General features: G+C 42.9%; 1 protein-coding gene across 1 annotated transcript; it reads left to right on the forward strand.

The window, feature by feature from the left end:
• The first annotated feature begins 6,225 nt into the window (after positions 1 to 6,225).
• Positions 6,226 to 17,825, forward strand: LOC131721989 (ephrin-B2a-like). The gene is made up of 3 exons (XM_059015453.1): positions 6,226 to 6,415; positions 9,444 to 9,551; positions 13,518 to 17,825. Exons 1-3 carry the CDS (start codon positions 6,241 to 6,243, stop codon positions 13,901 to 13,903), a joined length of 669 nt encoding a protein of 222 aa, XP_058871436.1. The 5' UTR covers positions 6,226 to 6,240; the 3' UTR covers positions 13,904 to 17,825.
• The last annotated feature ends 2,510 nt before the right edge of the window (positions 17,826 to 20,335 follow it).

The following is a 20,335-nucleotide window of genomic DNA, read 5'->3' on the forward strand; positions in this document are numbered from 1 at the left end:
AGAAATGACAAGAACTCCAAATCAGAACACAGAACCACAGGCACAGTGAGGGGTGGAGGCGACCGCGTGAATATATCGAGGGACGTTTGGAACGGCTGGCTATTTAAAGGTCAAAGCTTTGTGACGAAGTCTCCTGTGTTGTGTGGTTTTCAGTGCTGAGGCTGCCCGCTTCAGAAAGGGACTGAGCGATCATTAAAGTGAATGTCGGGGATGTTGGGATTTTAAGGGTGAAAGAAAATTTCTTTCTTTTTTTATTTTTGGTTTTGAAATTATTTTTCTTTCTTTCACAAATATTTATTTTTTTGCCTTCTTTTGAATGTGTCGTTTCTTTCTTTCTTTCTTTCTTTCGTTCTTTCTTTCTTTCTCTCTTTCTCTCTCTTTTATATTTGATATAATTCTTCAAACTTGTTCGTTCTTATTGAAATATATTTGTTTAAATTCTTCAGATGTGTTCTTTTAGTCTTCTATTTTTTTCTTTTACATTCTCTCTTAGATTTTATATAATTCTTCAAAAAAAAATTCACATTTATTTTTTGCCTTCAAAACTTTCTTTCATTCTCTCTTCATATAATTCAAAATTCTTTCTTTCTTTCATTCTTTCTTTCGTTCTTTGTTTCGTTCTTTGTTTCGTTCTTTCTCTCTTTCTTATCACTGATATTGTAATCCATTTCCATACTGTACTGGAGCGAACGGCATTTAGATCACATTCCTCGAATCTGTGTTCATACCTTCAAAGATGATTTCTTGAAATGGTCAAAGTACTCCCCAGATCTCTGTCTGTATGAGTGTAGAGTAGGTGGGACACACACGCAATTTAAATGGAGCGAGGAAAACCTTTCATTATCCCGGGTTTAAAAGGCGTGTCGTATGCAGACAGGCTAAAAGAATTGAATCTGTTCAGTCTTGAACAAAGAAGGTGACGATCTGATTCAAGCATTCAAAATCCTAAAAGGTATTGACAATGTGACTTTTTCGACCTGAAAAAAGAAAGGACCAGGGGTCACAAGTGGAGATTAGATAAAGGGGGATTCAGAACAGAAAATAGGAGGCGCTTTTTTTACACAGAGAATTGTGAGGGTCTGGAACCAACTCTCCAGTAATGTTGTTGAAGCTGACACCCTGGGATCCTTCAAGAAGCTGCTTGATGAGATTCTGGGATCAATAAGATACTAACAACCAAACGAGCAAGATGGGATGAATGGCGCCTCCTCTCGTTTGTAAACTTTCTTATGTTCCGACCTGGCGTTTAGAATTCTCCAGACAAGCTGAAAGCAAGCCAGGTAAAGGCAGATATTTGAAAAAAAAAAAAAAAAAAAAAATCATAATTATTTTTTAATCCACTCTGAGAGTGATTGTGGACAATATCAAACAGTACATTTAAAAAAAAAAAAAAAAAAATTAAAAAAAGACATTTAGAATCTTGAATCTTTTAAAATAATTGGCAAATGATTTCACCTGTACTGTTCTTAAGCGTTTCTACAATGAAATTTAAATAAAATAGCTTCATGAAAAGCTGTTTATTTTTTCCCCATCATGGATTGCCATATAAAATTATGTCTGCAAATCAGAACTGGAAGTAGGGCTGTCATCGTTGAGTCACTTCTCTTTCTCTTTCTCTCTCTTTCTCGTTCACGTCATCTCATCAGATCGCTGACCCATTTTCCCTCTCTGTCTCTGTCTTGACTCTCTCTGTCTCTCTCTCTACCTCTCTCTCTCTCTCCCCCTCTCTCTCCCTCTCGGGCTTGTTTCTTTTAACTTCGTCTTTTTTTTTCTTTTTTTTTTCTTCTCAATCCATGGTTTTATTTGTATTTTAAGAGTTTGTCTTTTAATTTTTTCTTCGCCTTCGCCTTCATTTTTTTATGACGGGCATCTGACAAGACAGCTCCTGGCCTGTCAAATCCTAGATTTGGTTGCCCGGAGGGGTCCTGTCAAAGTGCAGAGAGTTGGCAGTTTTGGTATATTGGAGGGGGAGAGGGGGGAGAAGGGAGAGGGGGGAGAAGGAGGGGGGAGAAGGGAGAGGGGGGAGAAGGGGGAGGGAGAGGGGGGAGAAGGGGGAGAGGGGGAGAAGGGGGAGAGGGGGAGAAGGGGGAGGGGGGGGAGGGGGAGGGAGGGAGGGGGAAGAGGGGGAAGAAGGGGGAGGGGGGAAGGGAAGAAGGGGGAGGGGGGGGTTCAGGGCTGTGCTGCTCAAACATTACAAAAAAGAAAATAAATTCATCATATTCAGCTCTGGCCAAAAGTTTTGCATCACCTAGAATTTCTCTCTCCTCTCTCTCTCTCTCTCTCTCTCTCACTATCGGGGCCAGCTCTCACGCAGTCTTCAAAGCAAACACTAGAGTCGTAATTATAAAACGAAAAACAAAAATGGAAATCCTTCTGAAAAAAGAGAGTCCGAAACCGCCGGGAAAGAACGCGCGCACGAAAAGGGGTGGGGGGGGGGCGGGGGGGTGCGTTTTGTCCAAACCCATGACCTATTTCTTCAGGCTTTGATTTGACTTCGTGGCTGATCTAATAGGAAGATGTAGCCCCCCCCCGCCCCCCCTTCATCTCCTGTCTCTTCGCGTTGGCGATTTCGGTAGACGGTCCGGAAGATTAATTTTTTTTTTTGCGCTATGTAGGTCAGCCGTGGAGGTCACACACGCAATCGCTTCGTGTCAGTGCAGACTCTTACTGTGGAGAGGGAGGGAGAGGCAGGCTTCATTAGGGAGATGCACGGTCTGCGTTTCGAAAGTATTCGCAGAGGAAAGAGATCTGATTATACGAAAAGATTCATTAGATAGATTTCAAAAAAGAGAGAGAGAGATTTGTATGCACTTCTGAATTATTTTTATTAAAACATTTAAAAATATATGTAATTGATGATTGATTGCAAAAAAGTACTTACTTATTAATAATAATAATAATAATAATAATAATAATAATAATAATAATAATAATAATAATAATAATAATAATAATAACAGCCAAAAGCCAATTGATAGAAATATGTGTTGATATGTAAATTGGCGGGGGTGAGTGGCACACCGCGTGAGCACGGACCGAGCCTCCTCTGTAAACCTCTCTGCTCGCTCGGAGTTTGAAACAGCAGCAGGATGTGTCTCAGACCTGGGTGGTCGATGCCAGTGGGGACTGTGCAATTCAGAAATCATTTCAGTCTTTTGTGTCTTCATCCAAGACAAAAATAAAAAATAAAAATCATTTTCGTACACTGCAGTTATACATCATTTCAAACCAGACAGAGAGAGAGACACAGCGAGAGAGAGGGAGGGAGAAAGAGAGAGAGACAGACAGAGAGAGACAGACAGACAGAGAGGGAGGGAGGGAGGGAGGGAGGGTCTGTGTGTGTGTGTGTGTGTGTGTGTGTGTGAGAGAGAGAGAAAGTGTGTGTGTGTGTGTTTGCGTGCGTGCGTGCGTGTGTGTGTCTGTATGCGAGTGTGTGTGCGTGTGTGTGTCTGTATGTGAGTGTGTGTGTGTCTGTATGTGAGTGTACGTGTGTGTGTCTGTATGTGAGTGTACGTGTGTGTGTCTGTATGTGAGTGTGTGTGTGTGTCTGTATGTGAGTGTGTGTGTGTGTCTGTATGTATGTGTGTGTGTGCGTGCATGCGTGTGTGTGTGTCTGTGTGTGTGTTTGCATGCGTGTGTGTGTCTGTATGTGAGTGTGTGTGTGTTTGCGTGCGTGTGTGTGTCAGAATGTGCTTGTGAGTGTGTGTGTGTGTGTGTCTGTTTGTGTGTGTGTGTGTGTTTGCATGTGTGTGTGTGTCTGTTTGTGTGTGTGTGTGTGTTTGCATGCGTGTGTGTATCTGTATGTGAGTGTGTGTGTGTTTGCGTGCGTGTGTGTGTCAGAATGTGCTTGTGAGAGTGTGTGTGTGTGTGTGTGTATAAAACAAAGTGCCCTTAGCTAACTTCCATACACTTCCCTCAATCCTGGCAGCCTCTTGACTGGTGTGCACTGGCTCTGTGCCCCAGAGTCACTGCCAGCCTGCGCTGATTGAAATGTAAGGGCTGGCAATGTCAGAGCGTCCCCTCGCCAGTCCTGTACCAGCCCTCCACTCATCCCGCTAATGGGATCTCGCTTCTTGTCTGTGTTTTTGTGGCCAGCAGCGACAGCAGCTCAAAGGGAGCGAGATGGAGAGTCACACATCAGCGCCTTGGTACTGCAGACAGTGAGGGTGTAACAGGATGGAGGCCGGGTGCATACCAGTGTCGTTCGGGATAGTTTGCTCTTTGTGCTCGTCTCTCTTGTATTTCTTTCTTGCAATCTAGCACAGAAGGTTAAACTCTTGGAAAATGCAGCCAAAGACTTTTTTTTTTTTCACTGCAGCCGCAGAACTACTCGACCTGAACATAGAACCAGACAATCTGAAATGATACATAAAAAACCACCGAGTGATGAATCAGTGCTGGGGCCAGAGAACGCAGAACCACACGGGACGATTACAGACACCTTAAAATAGTTTTAGCGACAAAAAGCAATTAAAACGACGACACACTTCAAAGAAACCCGGTCCGAGAGTCCAACCGCAAGATTTTAGATTTAAAAAAATAAAGAAATGAGAAAATAATTCCACGGAGATGAGAGGTGTTTTATTTTTTTCTCCTCTGTCTCGTTTTTCTTGTCAGCAGACAGTAGCCTGAAGGAGAATAAGCCCAGGAGAGACTTCACATGGAGGAGGGAGGAGGGGAGGGGAGGGGAGGGGGGTGTATCTGAAATAAAGCTGGGCTGTGTGGCTGGAGGATCGCCATCGATACCTGCCCTTCTGGTTTGGAAACAGTAAAACCCCACTGAAAGATTCATGAGCGCAGGTTCAGTGTGTTGAGATGCATCTGAGGATTTTGAAGTTGCTGCAAGGGTGTAACACATAAACATCCGTGTGTGTGTGTGTGTGTGTGTGTGTGTGTGTGTGTGTGTGTCTGGGTGTCTGGGTGTGTGTGTGTCTGGGTATGTGTGTGTTTGTGTCTGGCAGGGGTTTGTGTTTGTGTCTGGGTGTGGGTGTGTGTGTGTCTGGCAGGGGTTTGTGTTTGTGTCTGGGTGTGGGTGTGTGTGTGTCTGGCAGGGGTTTGTGTTTGTGTCTGGGTGTGGGTGTGTGTGTGTCTGGGTATGTGTGTGTGTTTGTGTCTGGGGGGTTGTGTGTGTGTCTGGGTGTGTGTGTTTGTGTCTGGGGGGGTTGTGTGTGTGTGTCTGGGTATGTGTGTGTGTTTGTGTCTGAGGGGGTTGTGTGTGTGTCTGGGGGGTCTGGGTGTGGGTGTGTGTGTGTGTGTGTCTGGGTATGTGTGTGTGTTTGTGTCTGGGGGGGTTGGATGTGTGTGTGTGTTTGGGTATGTGTGTGTGTTTGTGTCTGTGTGTGTGTCTGGGTGTGTGTTTTTGTGTGTTTGTGTCTGGTGTGTGTGTATTTGTGTCTGGGGGTGTGTGTGTGTCTGGGGGTGTGTGTGTGTCTGGGGGGGTGTGTGTTTGTGTGTGTGTGTGTGTGTCTGGGTGTGTGTATTTGTGTCTGGGGGTGTGTGTTTGTGTGTGTGTGTATTTGTGTGTCTGGTGTGTGTGTTTGTGTGTGTGTGTCTGGTGTGTGTGTATTTGTGTCTGGGGGTGTGTGTTTGTGTGTGTGTGTGTGTGTCATTGTTTTGCGTTCTTTTCCGTTCTACTTAAACGTTGACGTTATTGGTGGCCAAATAGACCCTCTGGTGGCCAAACTTTGTGACAGATCATCTCTGCTGTGGCCACGTTTCCTGCACGTGCAGGATCCTCCGACAATGTTGCGTGAATCATGAATCCCCCCCCCTATAACACAGTGTATCGCACAACCTAGGGGTGAATGGGGTGTTATGGAATGAAATCCAAGTTTGTGAATAACTTTGGAAGTATGTTGTGTGCGTGTCTGGACTGTGTCAGATTTACGATATGGCATCCTGACAATCTCCCAGTGCCCCCTCGCTGCCTTCATGAAGCCTCGTCTCTGGTGTGGGGTTTCCGAGTTGATCAGATAGCGTTCTTGAGGGTGTGTGTGTTTACATTCTCCAGGCTGCTTTGCTTCCTGCAGGATCCAGGTGTTTCTGTGGAATGTCATTTCTTTCTGTTCCTGTACCTTTTGATAATAATTTTAAAATTCCTTTGAAATTTAACACAGCCCAGATTTCCCACCCTCGATCTGAGGGGGGAAAAAAAACAAAACATCAAATGAAAGCCCTTCTTCGACTGCGTTTGAAAGAAACGCGAACGCAGCGTCGTTCAGGAATTCTGTGGACGATGTCATGATTGCGTCGCGACAGAATGTTCGTTCCAGGGGGTTCCGAGCAGCATTGACCCCGCCTCTTTTGCTTGGTCTCTCCTCAGCCACCTCGGATGGTTCTCGCGAGGGATTGGAGAGCATGAAAGGAGGGGCGTGTCTAAACAAGGGCATGAAGGTGGTCCTGAAAGTCGGACAGAGTAAGTTTATTTTTATTTTTTCCCTCTCCCTGCAAAACCTCCCCCTAGAACAGAGGTGTTCAACCGCGGGTACGAGTACCCCGGGTTTAAATGGCACACGAAATTAGGCTGAGATATAAATAGTAACGTGTTCAACATTTACTACTTTTAAATAATAATAATATAATAATATCTATTTTTATATAGCGCCTTTCATAGTGTTCCACCATCACAAAGCGCTTTACAGAGGCAGGCTGTGAACTGTGCATTATATGCAGAGTCACTTCCAATAGGACGTTGATTTACCATCACAAATAAAACTCATACTAACTTTCATCAATCAATCAATCAATCTTTATTTTTATATAGCGCCTTTCATAGTGGACCACCATCACAAAGCGCTTTACAGAGGCAGGCTGTGAACTGTGCATTATATGCAGAGTCACTTCCAATAGGACGTTGATTTAACATCTCATCCGCAGGACGGAGCACAAGGAGGTGATGTGACTTGCTCAGGGTCACACGCAGTGAGGCCGTCAGTGGCAGAGGTGGGATTTGAACCTTAGTTTTAAGAGAGGAAGCATGTGCTGAAATGTGTGGAATGAAATCTGGTAAACAGTTAACAGAATGCAATTAGGATGAGAGAGGCTAGTCTGGAAATGTTAATGACAATGGATTACCGCCTTCCAACACCTAGTGGAGTCAGGGCTGTGACGGTGTCTGTCTGTGCCATACCTGTTCCTAGATCCGTAATTGAAAAAAGAAATGGGACTATTACAAGTTACTGAAAAATGTAATCGGATTACAGTTACAAGTTACTGAAAAATGTAATCCGATTACAATTACAAATTACTGAAAAATGCAATCCCGTCAGGGCTGTGATCAGGGCAGACGGCGACCACTATATTATTATTATTTATTTCTTAGCAGACGCCCTTATCCAGGGCGACTTACAATTGTTACAAGATATCACATTATTTTACATTATAAAGATATCACATTATTTTACATACAATTACCCATTTATACAGTTGGGTTTTTACTGGAGCAATCTAGGTAAAGTACCTTGCTCAAGGGTACAACAGCAGTGTCCCCCACCTGGGATTGAACCCACGACTGGTCAAGAGTCCAGAGCCCTGACCACTACTCCACACTGCTGCACAGCTCCCTTCTACATTGGCAGATTTATAGTGAGAATGGAGAATTAGGGGGGCAGTTGAGAAAAATAAAGGTGATTTTAGACAACAAAAAAAAAAAATTCTGTTTCAAGAAGCACTGATACACTGTGCAGCCTTTTTTTCTATTCCTGTGCGGGGGACACAGTGTGCTGAAAAGTTTAAAAAAAAGGTCTACGTCTCTCTCCTTCCTGTACGGGTCTATTTTTGGAGCTGTCTCAGCCTGTGGACGAAAAGCTGCACCTGTCACTAATCAGCGCCCTGTGTAACTGCTAATTAGCTAGCAACAGTCTTATTTAAGAACGTCGAAGGGGGCTTGGGGGACTACTCAGTGAATGAATGTCAGTGCAGAATCATCCTGTACAGACAGAAGCACAATCCTGATGCATTCGCATCCCAGTGCATCACTCTTGAAAAAAAATCAGCAACCCACAGCCCTGCCAGCAATGCCAATGCAATTCCCATAGAGATCCTATTAGCAGTGGGTACTTGCAATGGTATTACTAGCAGTGGAGGCTGATTCTTCACATTATTATGCGCTATCAGAGTAAAGTTGTATTTAAGATTCCACCCCTTGCTATCTTATGGTTCCGCGCCTGATCAGAAGCACCTCCCGATCAGCCATCGAACAATACGATTCATCGGCTGCAGCTCATTTTCAGGGAGATGCAGCTTTTACGTTTTACATCTCAGTGTTATTGAAAATAGAAGAGACTGAGTCAAGCAGACCAGCGTTTGGGCTCTAGTGCCTTCATCAGTGTTATTGAAACTAAACTGAGTCAAGCAGACCAGCGTTTGGGCTCTAGTGCCTTCATCAGTGTTACTGAAACTAAACTGAGTCAAGCAGACCAGGGTTTGGGCTCTAGTGCCTTCATCAGCGTTACTGAAACTAAACTGAGTCAAGCAGACCAGCGTTTGAGCTCTAGTGCCTTCATCAGTGTTATTGAAACCTCAGTCCTGGCACATAGGGTTCTTCAGACAAGCTCAAAGCCAGGTAAAAGCACATTGTAACTATGCTCAGTAATATTGTAACTATGCTCAATAACACTGTAACTATGCATAAGTACTTGTGTATTTACTAAGTAGCTACCAGGTAAATACACAGTAATTAGAGACACTTCATGTAAAGTGTGAACCTGAAACTCAACATGGGAGGAATGGGGGTGAACTCCATATAACAGAAAAGCAGTCACAGCTGATTTTGAATATAGAGGAATGATCACAGGTTTATTGGGAAGGGGGAGGGGGGAGGGGGCACTGGAACAGCAGATTTCTTTCCCGTCAGACTTTCCAAGGTGACCTGCAGATGCTGTTCTGAATTGTTCTTCTCTGTTGGGAGTCGGGCGGGCGTTGTGCTAGTTTCAGAGCTCAAGAAGTCACGGTTATTTTTACACACCACGCTGTGTTCCAGTCAGACAGTCTCCTGTTTCTGTGTCCTAGAACTACATACAGGGATGGGGATAGGAGTCTCGTTCCCATTGCATAGTTTTTCTGGTTTAATCAGACACACCTGAGCTTGTTGCCTACACACACTGTGGTGAATCAAGCTGGTAGTAAAACCTGGAATGGGTGAAACCGCTGTGCAACAGGAGTCTTATATTATATACATGGGGGCAAATATAATATAGTATAATTTTGACAAATTCACATAATGTGTTCAATTCAGTGACAAACGTTTCCACTAGAAGTCTTCAGCGTAATACATTCAGAAGTCTAGCAGTCTTCGAACGCAACTAGAAATTCAATGACATTTCTTTTAGCGTTTCTCAGTGCACGGCAGTTCTGGTTTTGAAAATCAAGACAACTGACCGTAATGGTGGACAGCTCTGTGGCAGCGGGGTTTGACTCTGGGATCCCCTTTCTTTGTTCCCCAGATCCCAATGGTATGGGCCCCGACCCCCAGAAGCCGAACCCAGATCTCTTGCCAGGACAGCCTCCGGCGCCAGACCCTAACCGGGTCCCGGGCAAAGACAAGGCCTCAGGTACGAGCACCTCCCCTCCCTCCCTCCCTCCCCCGTCCTTTTTCCCCCCCTCTCATTTAATTATTATTATTATTTATTTCTTAGCAGACGCCATTATCCAGGGCGACTTACAATTGTTACAAGATATCACATTATTTTTACATACAATTCCCCATTTATACAGTTGGGTTTTTACTGGAGCAATCTAGGTAAAGTACCTTGCTCAAGGGTACAGCAGCAGTGTCCCCCACCTGGGATTGAACCCACGACCCTCCGGTCAAGAGTCCAGAGCCCTAACCACTACTCCACACTGCTGCTCCCTCCACCATTTAAGTGTTGTCCAAAAAAATTATAGAGCCAATTCCCATCGTGTGTGTCCTTCATGTGTGTTGGCATGTACAGTGTGTAATATACAGTGTCCGTGTGTTACAGTTTGATTCAGTTCTTTCCTTCTTCAAAGTACATGGAAATGTCACTCTGGTGTTTTACAGCGTCTATTTGTCTTGAATTTTTCATAACATACAGCTCTGGCCAGAAGTTTAGCATCCCTCCCTATAGAATGAACTGATTCTGCTTCATAAAGTCGAATGAAACCTGCTGGATAATGTTAACATATTGAATCACACACCGCTGTGTAGTTTTCCCATAAGCTAAAATGGAAAAATGTGACATTTGGAAATCTAACATGAAATCCTACTGTACTGCTATTATGGCTTCCGGTAGACTTTTTTGCAATATCATTTTGTAGTTTCTTTGATTACAACACGATGTTAAATAAAATATCTAAATTATGTTCATATAGTTTTTTTTTTAATTGTGTCTCAATCCTAAAATTCTAGGTGATGCTAAACTTTTAGCCAGAGCTGTACATGCAATCTTACAACACAAACACATTCTGAAATACATAACTGTGTAATACAAAGCTGTTTAAAATGAAATAAACAAATAACAGCTTTTGAAAATCTGGCAACGGTGGCATTGAAGAAGGAGAGGTCAGGAGAGAGGGGGAGGAGAAAGGAGAGAGAGAGAGAGGGGGGAGAGGAATAAGGCAGAGAGGAGAGAAAGTGACAATGCAGTCCTCTCTGTGGTCCTCTCTGAGTCCTGGGAGAGACAGTGAGAATGGGTATTTTTTTCCTGATATTATTAGTCAGTGTTGAGCCCCAGGCTGCTTGCCAAGGGGAGTGTCCCGAGTGGCCGGGCTGGGCGGGGGGAGCTGCCGAGCCGGCTGTGCTCTAACCACAAACCCCAGCCGGGCTATTAGATCCATTACTGAAGAAACCAACACACTATCAAACCGCTGCCCAGCCGCCTTCATTAATGACTTAGTTTCTTTCTTTCTTTCTGTCTTTCTTTCTTTCTACCCTTCCTTTTTTTCTTTCTTTACCTTTTTTTCATTATTTTGTTTTCTTTTTTTCTATCCTTGACCTTTTTTATTCTTTCTTTTTTCATTTTCTTTTATCCTCCCTTTCCTTTCTTTACCTTTTTCATGATTTCTTACTCCTTAGTTTTTGCCTTTCGTTATTTTTTCCGTCCTTCCTTTACCACCTTTATTCCTTCCTTCTTTTATTTCATCCCTTCCTTTTTATCATTCTTTCCTTCGTTTATCAGAATCTAGGGCTACTCCATTGCACACTGTCTGTCTCTGTCTGTAGGTCCCACTTACATATTCTTCCCATATCTAATGAAACTTGCTATAGATGTTCTTTTATCGCAAGCTATTGAGAATTTTACAATCTGGAGAGATATGCAGCAGTGTGGAGTAGTGGTCAGGGCTCTGGACTCTTGACTGGAGGGTCGTGGGTTCGATCCCAGGTGGGGGACGCTGCTGCTGTACCCTTGAGCTAGGTACTTTACCTAGATTGCTCCAGTAAAAACTCAACTATATAAATGGGGAATTGTATGTAAAAATAATGTGATATCTTGTAACAATTGTAAGTCGCCCTGGATAAGGGTGTCTGCTAAGAAAAAATTAATAATAATAATAATAATAATAATAATTGAGCAATAAAAAAATAAAATAAAAACACGTCTCTAAATATAACCAAACTGGTCTGTCATCCAGGCCCGTTTTCTTTCGCTCTGATGTACAGAAGGCTTAACTCCGGAGGGACTCTGTAACTGGGTTAGCAAACTACCGGGTCGTATTGAGGAAAAAAAAGAGGGTTTGAATTTGCCTTTGCTGTTGAAGTCTCCTCTGTTGGTGCATTGATGAATTACACAGAACAGAAACAGCAGCTTTCTCCCAGTGCTGCACTTCGGAAGGATGCAAACACCGTCAAATAAGGAGGGGGGGGGGGGTCTTGACATTTGAAGGTACTCTGGTTGATTGGTGCTACAGATGGCTGGCGTGCTCTCCTGCGCTTCCTCCCCGCAGCCGAACCATCAGTTTAACATCATGAAAGATCTGTCAGTCTGCCTGCCAGCGCTGCGCTGTGGAAAAGCTCAGTAATGCGTTTAGGTCGGTCCTCCCCGAGCACAGTTGCAATGTTTTGCGCCGCAGGCAATCTGGTTTGTGTGTGGGGCAGAGCCGCCACTAATTGAGCATTATTAAAACTACACAAAGCTGAGCACAGACCCCCACAGAGACATAACCTCGCCTTACAATCCTCGCTGTCTGCCAGCCTTGCTTCGAAATTGCTATTTCGCTAAAGGTTTTTTTTTTCTTTACCCCCCGCTGTGTGTGTGGTTACGTGGGGGGGGGGGGGGGAAAGCGAAATCCCCGGTTGCTGACAGTGCTTTGGCGGGTCGTTTCTAATATATCGTCCGGGTCGTGTCTTGAATCGAAGCTTCATGTTTCGAAGCGGGCTGTTGTCCTTGGAGTGCTGCTGGATGATAGTCAGACGTGTTCATGCGAATCTGCAGGAGGAAAGGCATCAGCTGCTGATTTCCCTGCAGAGGCGGGTCCACACACACAGATAGGTTCATTTATGATGCTTGCTCATCTCTATGGAATGTCTGGCTGTGACCTACAAAGAGTTACTGCAGGTGATCTGAATCTGTCATATAAAACATAAATCACCCTTTCCCTGGGGAATTGTCTTTAGGATCCGAACACACACCGCAACCCCAACCCTAACCTCCAACCAACCCTAACCCTAAACCTAATCCTAACCCTAATCCTAACCTTAATGCTAACCCCAACCCTAATCCCAACCAACCCTAACCCTGACCTCCAACCAACCCTAATCCTAATCCCAACCCTAATCCTAATCCCAACCCCAACCAACCCTAACCCTAACCTCCAACCAACCCTGACCCTAATCCCAACCCCAACCCTAACCCTAATCCCAACCCTAACCTTAACCACCAACCCCAACCCTAACCTCCAACCAACCCTAACCCTAATCCCAACCCTAACCTTAACCACCAACCCTAACCCTAATCCCAACCCCCACCAACCCTAACCCTAATCCCAACCCTAATCCCAATCCCAACCCTAACCCTAACCTCCAACCAACCCCAACCCTAACCCTAACTCCAACCCCAACCTCGGCCACTTTATTAGGACCTGCCCCCTTCTTTGTATTTTTCCCATATACTTAACAAAAATTGAAAAATGTGACATTTCAAAATCTAACATGAAATACTACTGTACTGCTAATATGGCTTCCAGCAAACTTTTTTGCAATATCGTTTTATAGTTTATTTGATTGCATGATGTTAAATAAAAGATATAAGTTATGTTCATATATATATATATATATATATATATATATATATATATATATATATATATATATATATATAATATTTTTTTAGTGATGTCTCAATCCTAAAATTCTAGGTGATGCAAAACTTTTGGCCAGAGCTGCAGTACAGCAGATTCATTCATTGTTTTGTCACTTTGATAAACTGGTTACAAGTGTAATGATGAAACAGAATAAAAAGGCAAGATTAAAATCTCTGTTCAAAAACTGCATGAGAAATTGTGTTTAAATAAAAACCACGTAGCAAAACTGACCCCAAACATCTCCTGTTTCCTCACAGATCCTTCAGGGAACTCAACAAAGCAGGGAGGCGGGGAAAACGGGCCCTTCCCCCCTTCCAACATTCCCATCATCGCCGGCGCGGCCGGAGGCTCCGCCTTCCTGCTCATCATCGCCATCATCATCGCCGTGGTTTGCTACCGGAGACGCCAGTCGAAGCACTCGGACAGCCACCACCCGCCCCTCTCTCTCTCCACTCTCACCAGCCCCAAAAGGGGCGGGAACAACAACGGTTCGGAACCCAGCGACATCATAATCCCGCTACGGACTTCCGACAGCGCGTTCTGTCCCCACTACGAGAAAGTGAGCGGCGATTATGGCCACCCTGTTTACATCGTCCAGGAAATGCCTCCTCAAAGCCCAGCTAATATTTATTATAAAGTGTGAAGACAGTTTGACACTGTGGGATTGATATGGCTATTGTTCTTTTGGTTTTTTTTGTTATTTTTTTTAACGCTGATACGGTGGCGTTTTTTATTGCCACTATTTTTACGTTGTTTTCTGTATGACGGGGAACTTAAGCGTCTGTTTTTGTCTTAGAATTTCGTGGTTTCTCTTCGTTGTTTTGAAGTTGTCGGTTATGCTGTCTTTTTCCTTTAAAGAGGAACTTCTGCAGAGAAACGGAAAAATGACTGCGAAAAAGGATTTTGTTTTCGAATGAGGAACGCCGAATCATAGACGTTTTTCATCTTGGGTTTTCTTAACCAGCGTCAGCCCCGCCCCTCTGTGATCATATACCACCTCGTTCGAATCGATGACGGTGCAGACTGAACAGAAAACCGAAGACTTCGAGTCAACCTCGCCAAGGGCTTTTCTCTACGAGGAACGTGAATCAGATTCCAGAAAAAAAAAACATTTCCGAAAACGAAAGCCGCCGCTGTTTATCCCTGCATTTTCAATGGGAAACAGCTGGAAAAGGTGCATAAAAAAATAAAATAAATAATAATAATAAATTCGGACAATCAGAGTGTTGATGAGAATACAGTATATTGAGGATCGTGGATTGAGTTGTATTTTGTAGAACGACGGCAGGATCATCCTTAAAGCAATCTCTCCTCTTTCCATTTATGGAATTCTGTATAGCGAAATGATTCTAATACAGTACGCGACCCCCCCCCCTCGGCATAAACTCCAATCCAAAGAATATGCAAAAAAAAAAAGGGGGGGGGCAACTGTATTTTATTGTCAACTCTCCAAACTAGGCTGGCTGCACGCAAGTGTTGAATAAGAGAGGTTACCAAATCCGGGTTTATCGGAGTGGAAACTTAGATTCAGAACTGTACAGGTCAATAACACAGCCCTTGTACGAGCGATAAGCCGGGTTTACTGCACAACAAGACCTTCGGAAGTCTACACTCCCCCCCCAAAACAGCGCCCCCTGGTGCATTGGAGGTCTAACGGCAACGATTCAAGTCCAGAAGTCCCAGGTGGTGCCACCTGGAGTTCACATGAGCAGCCACTGGACGTCTTTTTCAGGTGTTTTTTGGTACTTTAACTGCTTCAAACACAAACCCTGTGATGACGTCAGACACTGGAGCGGATGCATTATTAATATGGATATAGATGTGGTCTCTCCCCCCGGATCTCCCCCATTGTTTCTGGTCGGTCCGCACTGTAATGTGTTCCCTTGCTGAGGGGAGGGTGTGTTTTGAAGGCGGTTCGTGGGTCGACGGGAAATGAAATGGTGTTGGATTCCTGGGCAGTGCCAGCGCTGTGGGTAACAGAGCTCTGGCGGAAGTGGGCATATGTGTGTGTGATGTGCCAATGCTGTTTACTGAGACAAGAGGCTGGTGTTTGTACATTGGCTCAGACTCGGATTGCTTAGGCAGTAACACCTTTTATTTTTTTTTCTTCAAAACGTCATCAACACCACCCCTCTCTCTCTCTCTCACAACTCTTTCTCTCATCTCTCTCTCCTCTCTCTCACACCTCTTTCTCTCTCCTCTCTCACATCTCCTCTATCTCACCTCTCTCTCTCCTCTCTCTCCTCCCTCTCTATCTATCTCTCTCTCTCCTCCCTCTCCTCGCTCCTCTCCTCTTTCTCTCCTCTCCTCTCTCACCTCTCCCTCTTTCTCTCCTCTACTCTCTCCTCTCTCTCACCTCTATCTCTCACTTCCCTGCACTCCCTTATCAGCAGTGATGACTGTTGCCTGGCAACGGTAACTATGACCTCAGCATCCCAGCTGCGTTGTTGTGATTGCGATAACCCCCCCCCCCCCCACACACACACAAACGAGGGTCTCACTGACTCACTCCCTGATGGCTGGATGCACTCGGGTTGCCATGGCGACAGTCAGCATCTATTTTCAACTTTGCTACGCACACACACACACGCACACACCTCAGTGAACAGATGACAGAAATACTATTCTTTCATTCTTTCATCCTTTCTTTTCTTCCAATAATAATGATAATTTCAACAATCAAAGAGTCTGAAGCTTCAATTCTCATTTGAATGATTTGAAAAGCTATTAAAATGACAAGTGGATTCATCATGAGGGTCCATACATTATGATGTGGTACAGGACTGGCTAGGGTTAGGGTGAGTTCTCCCATAGTAAAAATACTTCATGAACTCCCAGCAGGAAATTGGCTGCAATTTACGATTAAGTAGAGGATTTGAAAATGCCAAATTTGTTAAAAAAAAAAAAAAGCAAGCCAGATGTTTACATCTCAAAGCTGTGCACACATTTTTTTTCTTAATTTGATTTTTTAAAAACCTGTTTTGTTCACAAATAAACTAAATTTGACATTATCCTGCCACACCGCTACTGGAAAAGGTAATCCCATAAAAGTGGGTTGTGATTGGTTGTTCACATGGCAACCGAAAAAAAACAAAGGCCGCCCATTGCACATGCTCAGTGTGCCGGAACCACAATATGGCAGCAGTGTGGAGTAGTGGTTCGGGCTCTGGACTCTTGACCGGAGGGTCGTGGGTTCAATCCCAGGTGGGGGGGACACTGCTGCTGTACCCTTGAGCAAGGTACTTTACCTAGATTGCTCCAGTAAAAACCCAACTGTATAAATGGGGAATTGTATGTAAAAATAATGTAACAATTGTAAGTCGCCCTGGATAAGGGCGTCTGCTAAGAAATAAATAATGATAATAAATACAAATTTAAAATGAGCTGGATTTGGGGGGGGGGGGGGGTACATTTCCTGTGTTCTGTAACAAAAACATCAAAAAAACGATTTAATTGCTTTTACTGTTTTTAAGAAAGAAAATATCATTTTAAACTTCATGTACATAAATTGTATTTGCGTTTGTTTTTTTTTATATAGCTATTTCCTGGAGATGAAAAAAAAGAGAGGTTTTGTTTTGTAAAATACTTTGAAAAAAAAATGTTGTAGATTTTAAATTATGCAAATAATAATAATAATAATAAAAAAAGTTAAATATATAGCACTGGATAAAATGTTGGAGACAAACCTGAGAATTTATTTTTCAAACCACCACTCTACTAGAATTTTGTGCTGGGCTGCAGATTCTTCAAAGTGATACTGAATGTTGAGTCTTTTTCATAACTAAACTCCTGTCCGTTTTTTTTTAATTAAAAAAACACACCTTTGTACAACGTGCTGCAGAATTACACAGTTTGCAAATGATAAACTATGAAAAAAAAATGATATACTCTATATACTTAACATGGAGAATATAAACGCTTTCCTGTTTCAGGAATTGAATGGGAAAAGCGTTCTGTCACGATGTTTTAGGATGAGATGTCTACGAGTAATCAAAGAAACTGCAAAATTATTGAAAAAAGAAGTCTATACCGGAAGCCATAATAGCAGTACAGTAGGATTTCATGTTAGATTTCCAAATGTCACATTTTTCAGTTGTTAAGTATATGGAAAACTACAAAGCCGTGTGCGATTCAATATGTCAACGTAACATTATTCAGCAGCTTTCACTCGACTTTGTTGCAAAACTTTTGGCCAGTTTTTAAATGAAGTGAAATTTTTTTTGGCTTGGGATGAAACGGTTATCGCTGGCAAGATGATTATCGATCCCGATTCTGCAGTACGATCAATAATTCTCCGGATTGTTATCAATCATTGTTTCAGCCCGACTGCCCAGCGTCCTGTATCACTTAGAATGACTTGAGGTCACACCCGCTGCAGGATCTGCCCCGGCTCCTAGTGTTAATTCTGTTACACCTAGTATTGTGAAGTACTGTGCACAGTAACATGTTCAGGGTGGTATGCTTTGTTTACTATTTGTGATGAAATAACCCTATTGGATTTACCTTTTTAAATAAATAATAATATTAATAATTAATAATGATAATAAATGTTTCTTTAAATATGATTTTGTGTCTCGTCTCTCTCTCTCTCTCTCTCTCTCTCGTCTCTCTCTCTCTCTCTCTCTCTGTGTCTCTCTCTCTCTCTCTCTGTGTCTCTCTCTCTCTCTCTCTCTCTCTCTCTCTCTCTCTCTCTCTCTCTCTCTCTCTCTCTCTCTCTCTCTCTCTCTCTCTCTCTCTCTCTCTGGTTTGTGAGAAGTGTTTATTCAAATTCAAACTGGCTTTATTAGCATGACAGGAATGATCCAGGGCTGCCAAAGCATTTCAACACACACGTTACATAAAATAAAATATAATGTTAATAACAGACATTATCAAACCCCCCCGCCCCCCCCCCTTCCTTCTTAACAGAATGTAAATAATATAACCCCCCCCCCCCCCCCATTTAATTAAACAATAAACATTGCAGTTGTATTGAGTGTCTGCACACTGTCCCTCGGGCTGTGACAGGCAGACACATACCAGGCTGCCAGCTGAATGCATGCCTCATATATAGCGGGCAGCAGTGTGGAGTAGTGGTTAGGGGCTCTGGACTCTTGACCGGAGAGTCGTGGGTTCAATCCCAGGTGGGGGACACTGCTGCTGTACCCTTGAGCAAGGTACTTTACCTAGATTGCTCCAGTAAAAACCCAACTGTATAAATGGGGAATTGTATGTAAAAATAATGTAACAATTGTAAGTCGCCCTGGATAAGGACGTCTGCTAATAAATAAATAATAATAATAATAATATATGGGGCAGAGTTCTACGTATAAAATGTTATAGCAAATTGAAATCTGCAACTGTTTAAGAGCTGAAAACAAGTAAAAAAGGCCCAAATTAAGCAAATTTATCAGTTCAATTAAAAGGGTCTAGTTGAGTAACTGAGAGAGCTCAGCTGGAATGAAAGCCGAGCAGACACAGGGGTCCCCCCCGGACGGGGGTTGGGAAGGCAGTCCCTGCCTGGTTGTTATTGAAGGTCAGGTCATAACTGAATAAGTCGCTTTCCCCCGTCTCTCTCTCACTCTCTCTGGGCTGCCCAGCTGCTGTCGGAGCCGCTAACCTGTTTATTGAGTGTTAAGAAGTTTGTTTTGACCGTGGCCGGGTCGTGGAGTCCCAGTCGACTGCAGGTGCTGAAATCTACCCCGCGGCTGCTTATTGTCTCGGGGGAACTGAGGCCGCTGACGTCGTTATAAATAAAGCCTGAAGGTTTTTAAGTTGGCAAAATTCAAAAGGCTGCCAGCAGATTAACAATTTAAAACGTAAACAGTCAACAAAGATGTAAAATTTAATAAGTTTGAACTTAAGCATTTGTTTGGTGCAACCGAGACATAATGTTATTTACATGTCCTTAAAGACAGTGCAAAATACTTTTATTGAGAAATAAAACAATGACGTCAGACTAAAACTAAACACGTTTTAAATTATGTGAAAAGTGCAGTTAAATAATTAACCTACAATAATAATAATAATAATTAAAAAAAAAAAAAAAAAAGTTTCGATTTGTTTTTAAATCTCGAAGAAACAGGACACGACGTAACTATATTTTCGCTTGTAAATGTTAATTATTTTCGTGTGTGCCCATGCGCTTGATTCAAAGCTCTTGTCTTGTGAGTCGACCTACAATAATGCACTTGCGTGTGTTGTGGATTAAATTTATGCAAGCTGTTAATTCAGGTCCGAAATTATTTCAAAAGGTGTTAAAAGACATTCAAACGTCAGCCATTTCACACAACAACGCTCGCGGTTTGTTGTTTATCAGGCTGCGAGTCACTTCATTAAAAATCAAGGGTGTTTTTTTTAATTTTTTTTTCCTCTTCTCAATTCCCTCTCAAGTTAGCCGTGTGTTGACAGCTATCACTCAACGAAAAACACATCGCTCATCTAATTCAGCTTTATCAGCCCCCTGCCCCGAAGATACACGTTTCATTTTAACGGTGTGGGATATTTGACCTCATGTCTTTCCTTGAACAATCGTGTTTTAATAAAATAAAAATGAAAAAAAAAAAAAAAACGTTTTCTGGCTTGTAATTTGGTTTCAAGCCACTGCACGGCCCACCAGGGGAGACTTGGGGGGGGTTTGATACAGCAACCTCTAACTAGGTCTCCCGGACCCAGGTTTTCAAGCCTCTGCTCCTGAAAAAGTGTCTTCGTGTTCCCTCAGCTTCAGTTGGTATGAATACTTCCTGTATCTCATTAAATGTTGAGCGTTTTAACAAAACAGAATATCTATTAAATGATAATTTGATCTTATTATGCATCATATAGGATGCCATTGATAGTTAATATTGTCTTAAAGCAGTTTTTTTGATACTAAAAAAATGTAGTCCTTGAATAATGGAAAGGAGAGAAAATGTCCAACATTCACATAATGGAAACATCTAATACTATATGTTATATAATAGTAGAATGACATCACAATGGTTCTGAACAGCAGTAGAATGACATCACAATGGTTCTGAACAGCAGTAGAATGACATCGCAATGGTTCTGAACAGCAGTAGAATGACATCACAATGGTTCTGAACAGCAGTAGAAT

The sequence above is a fragment of the Acipenser ruthenus genome, chromosome 50 (assembly GCF_902713425.1).
Source record: "Acipenser ruthenus chromosome 50, fAciRut3.2 maternal haplotype, whole genome shotgun sequence".
In the NCBI taxonomy this organism is placed as follows: Eukaryota; Metazoa; Chordata; class Actinopteri; order Acipenseriformes; family Acipenseridae; genus Acipenser; species Acipenser ruthenus.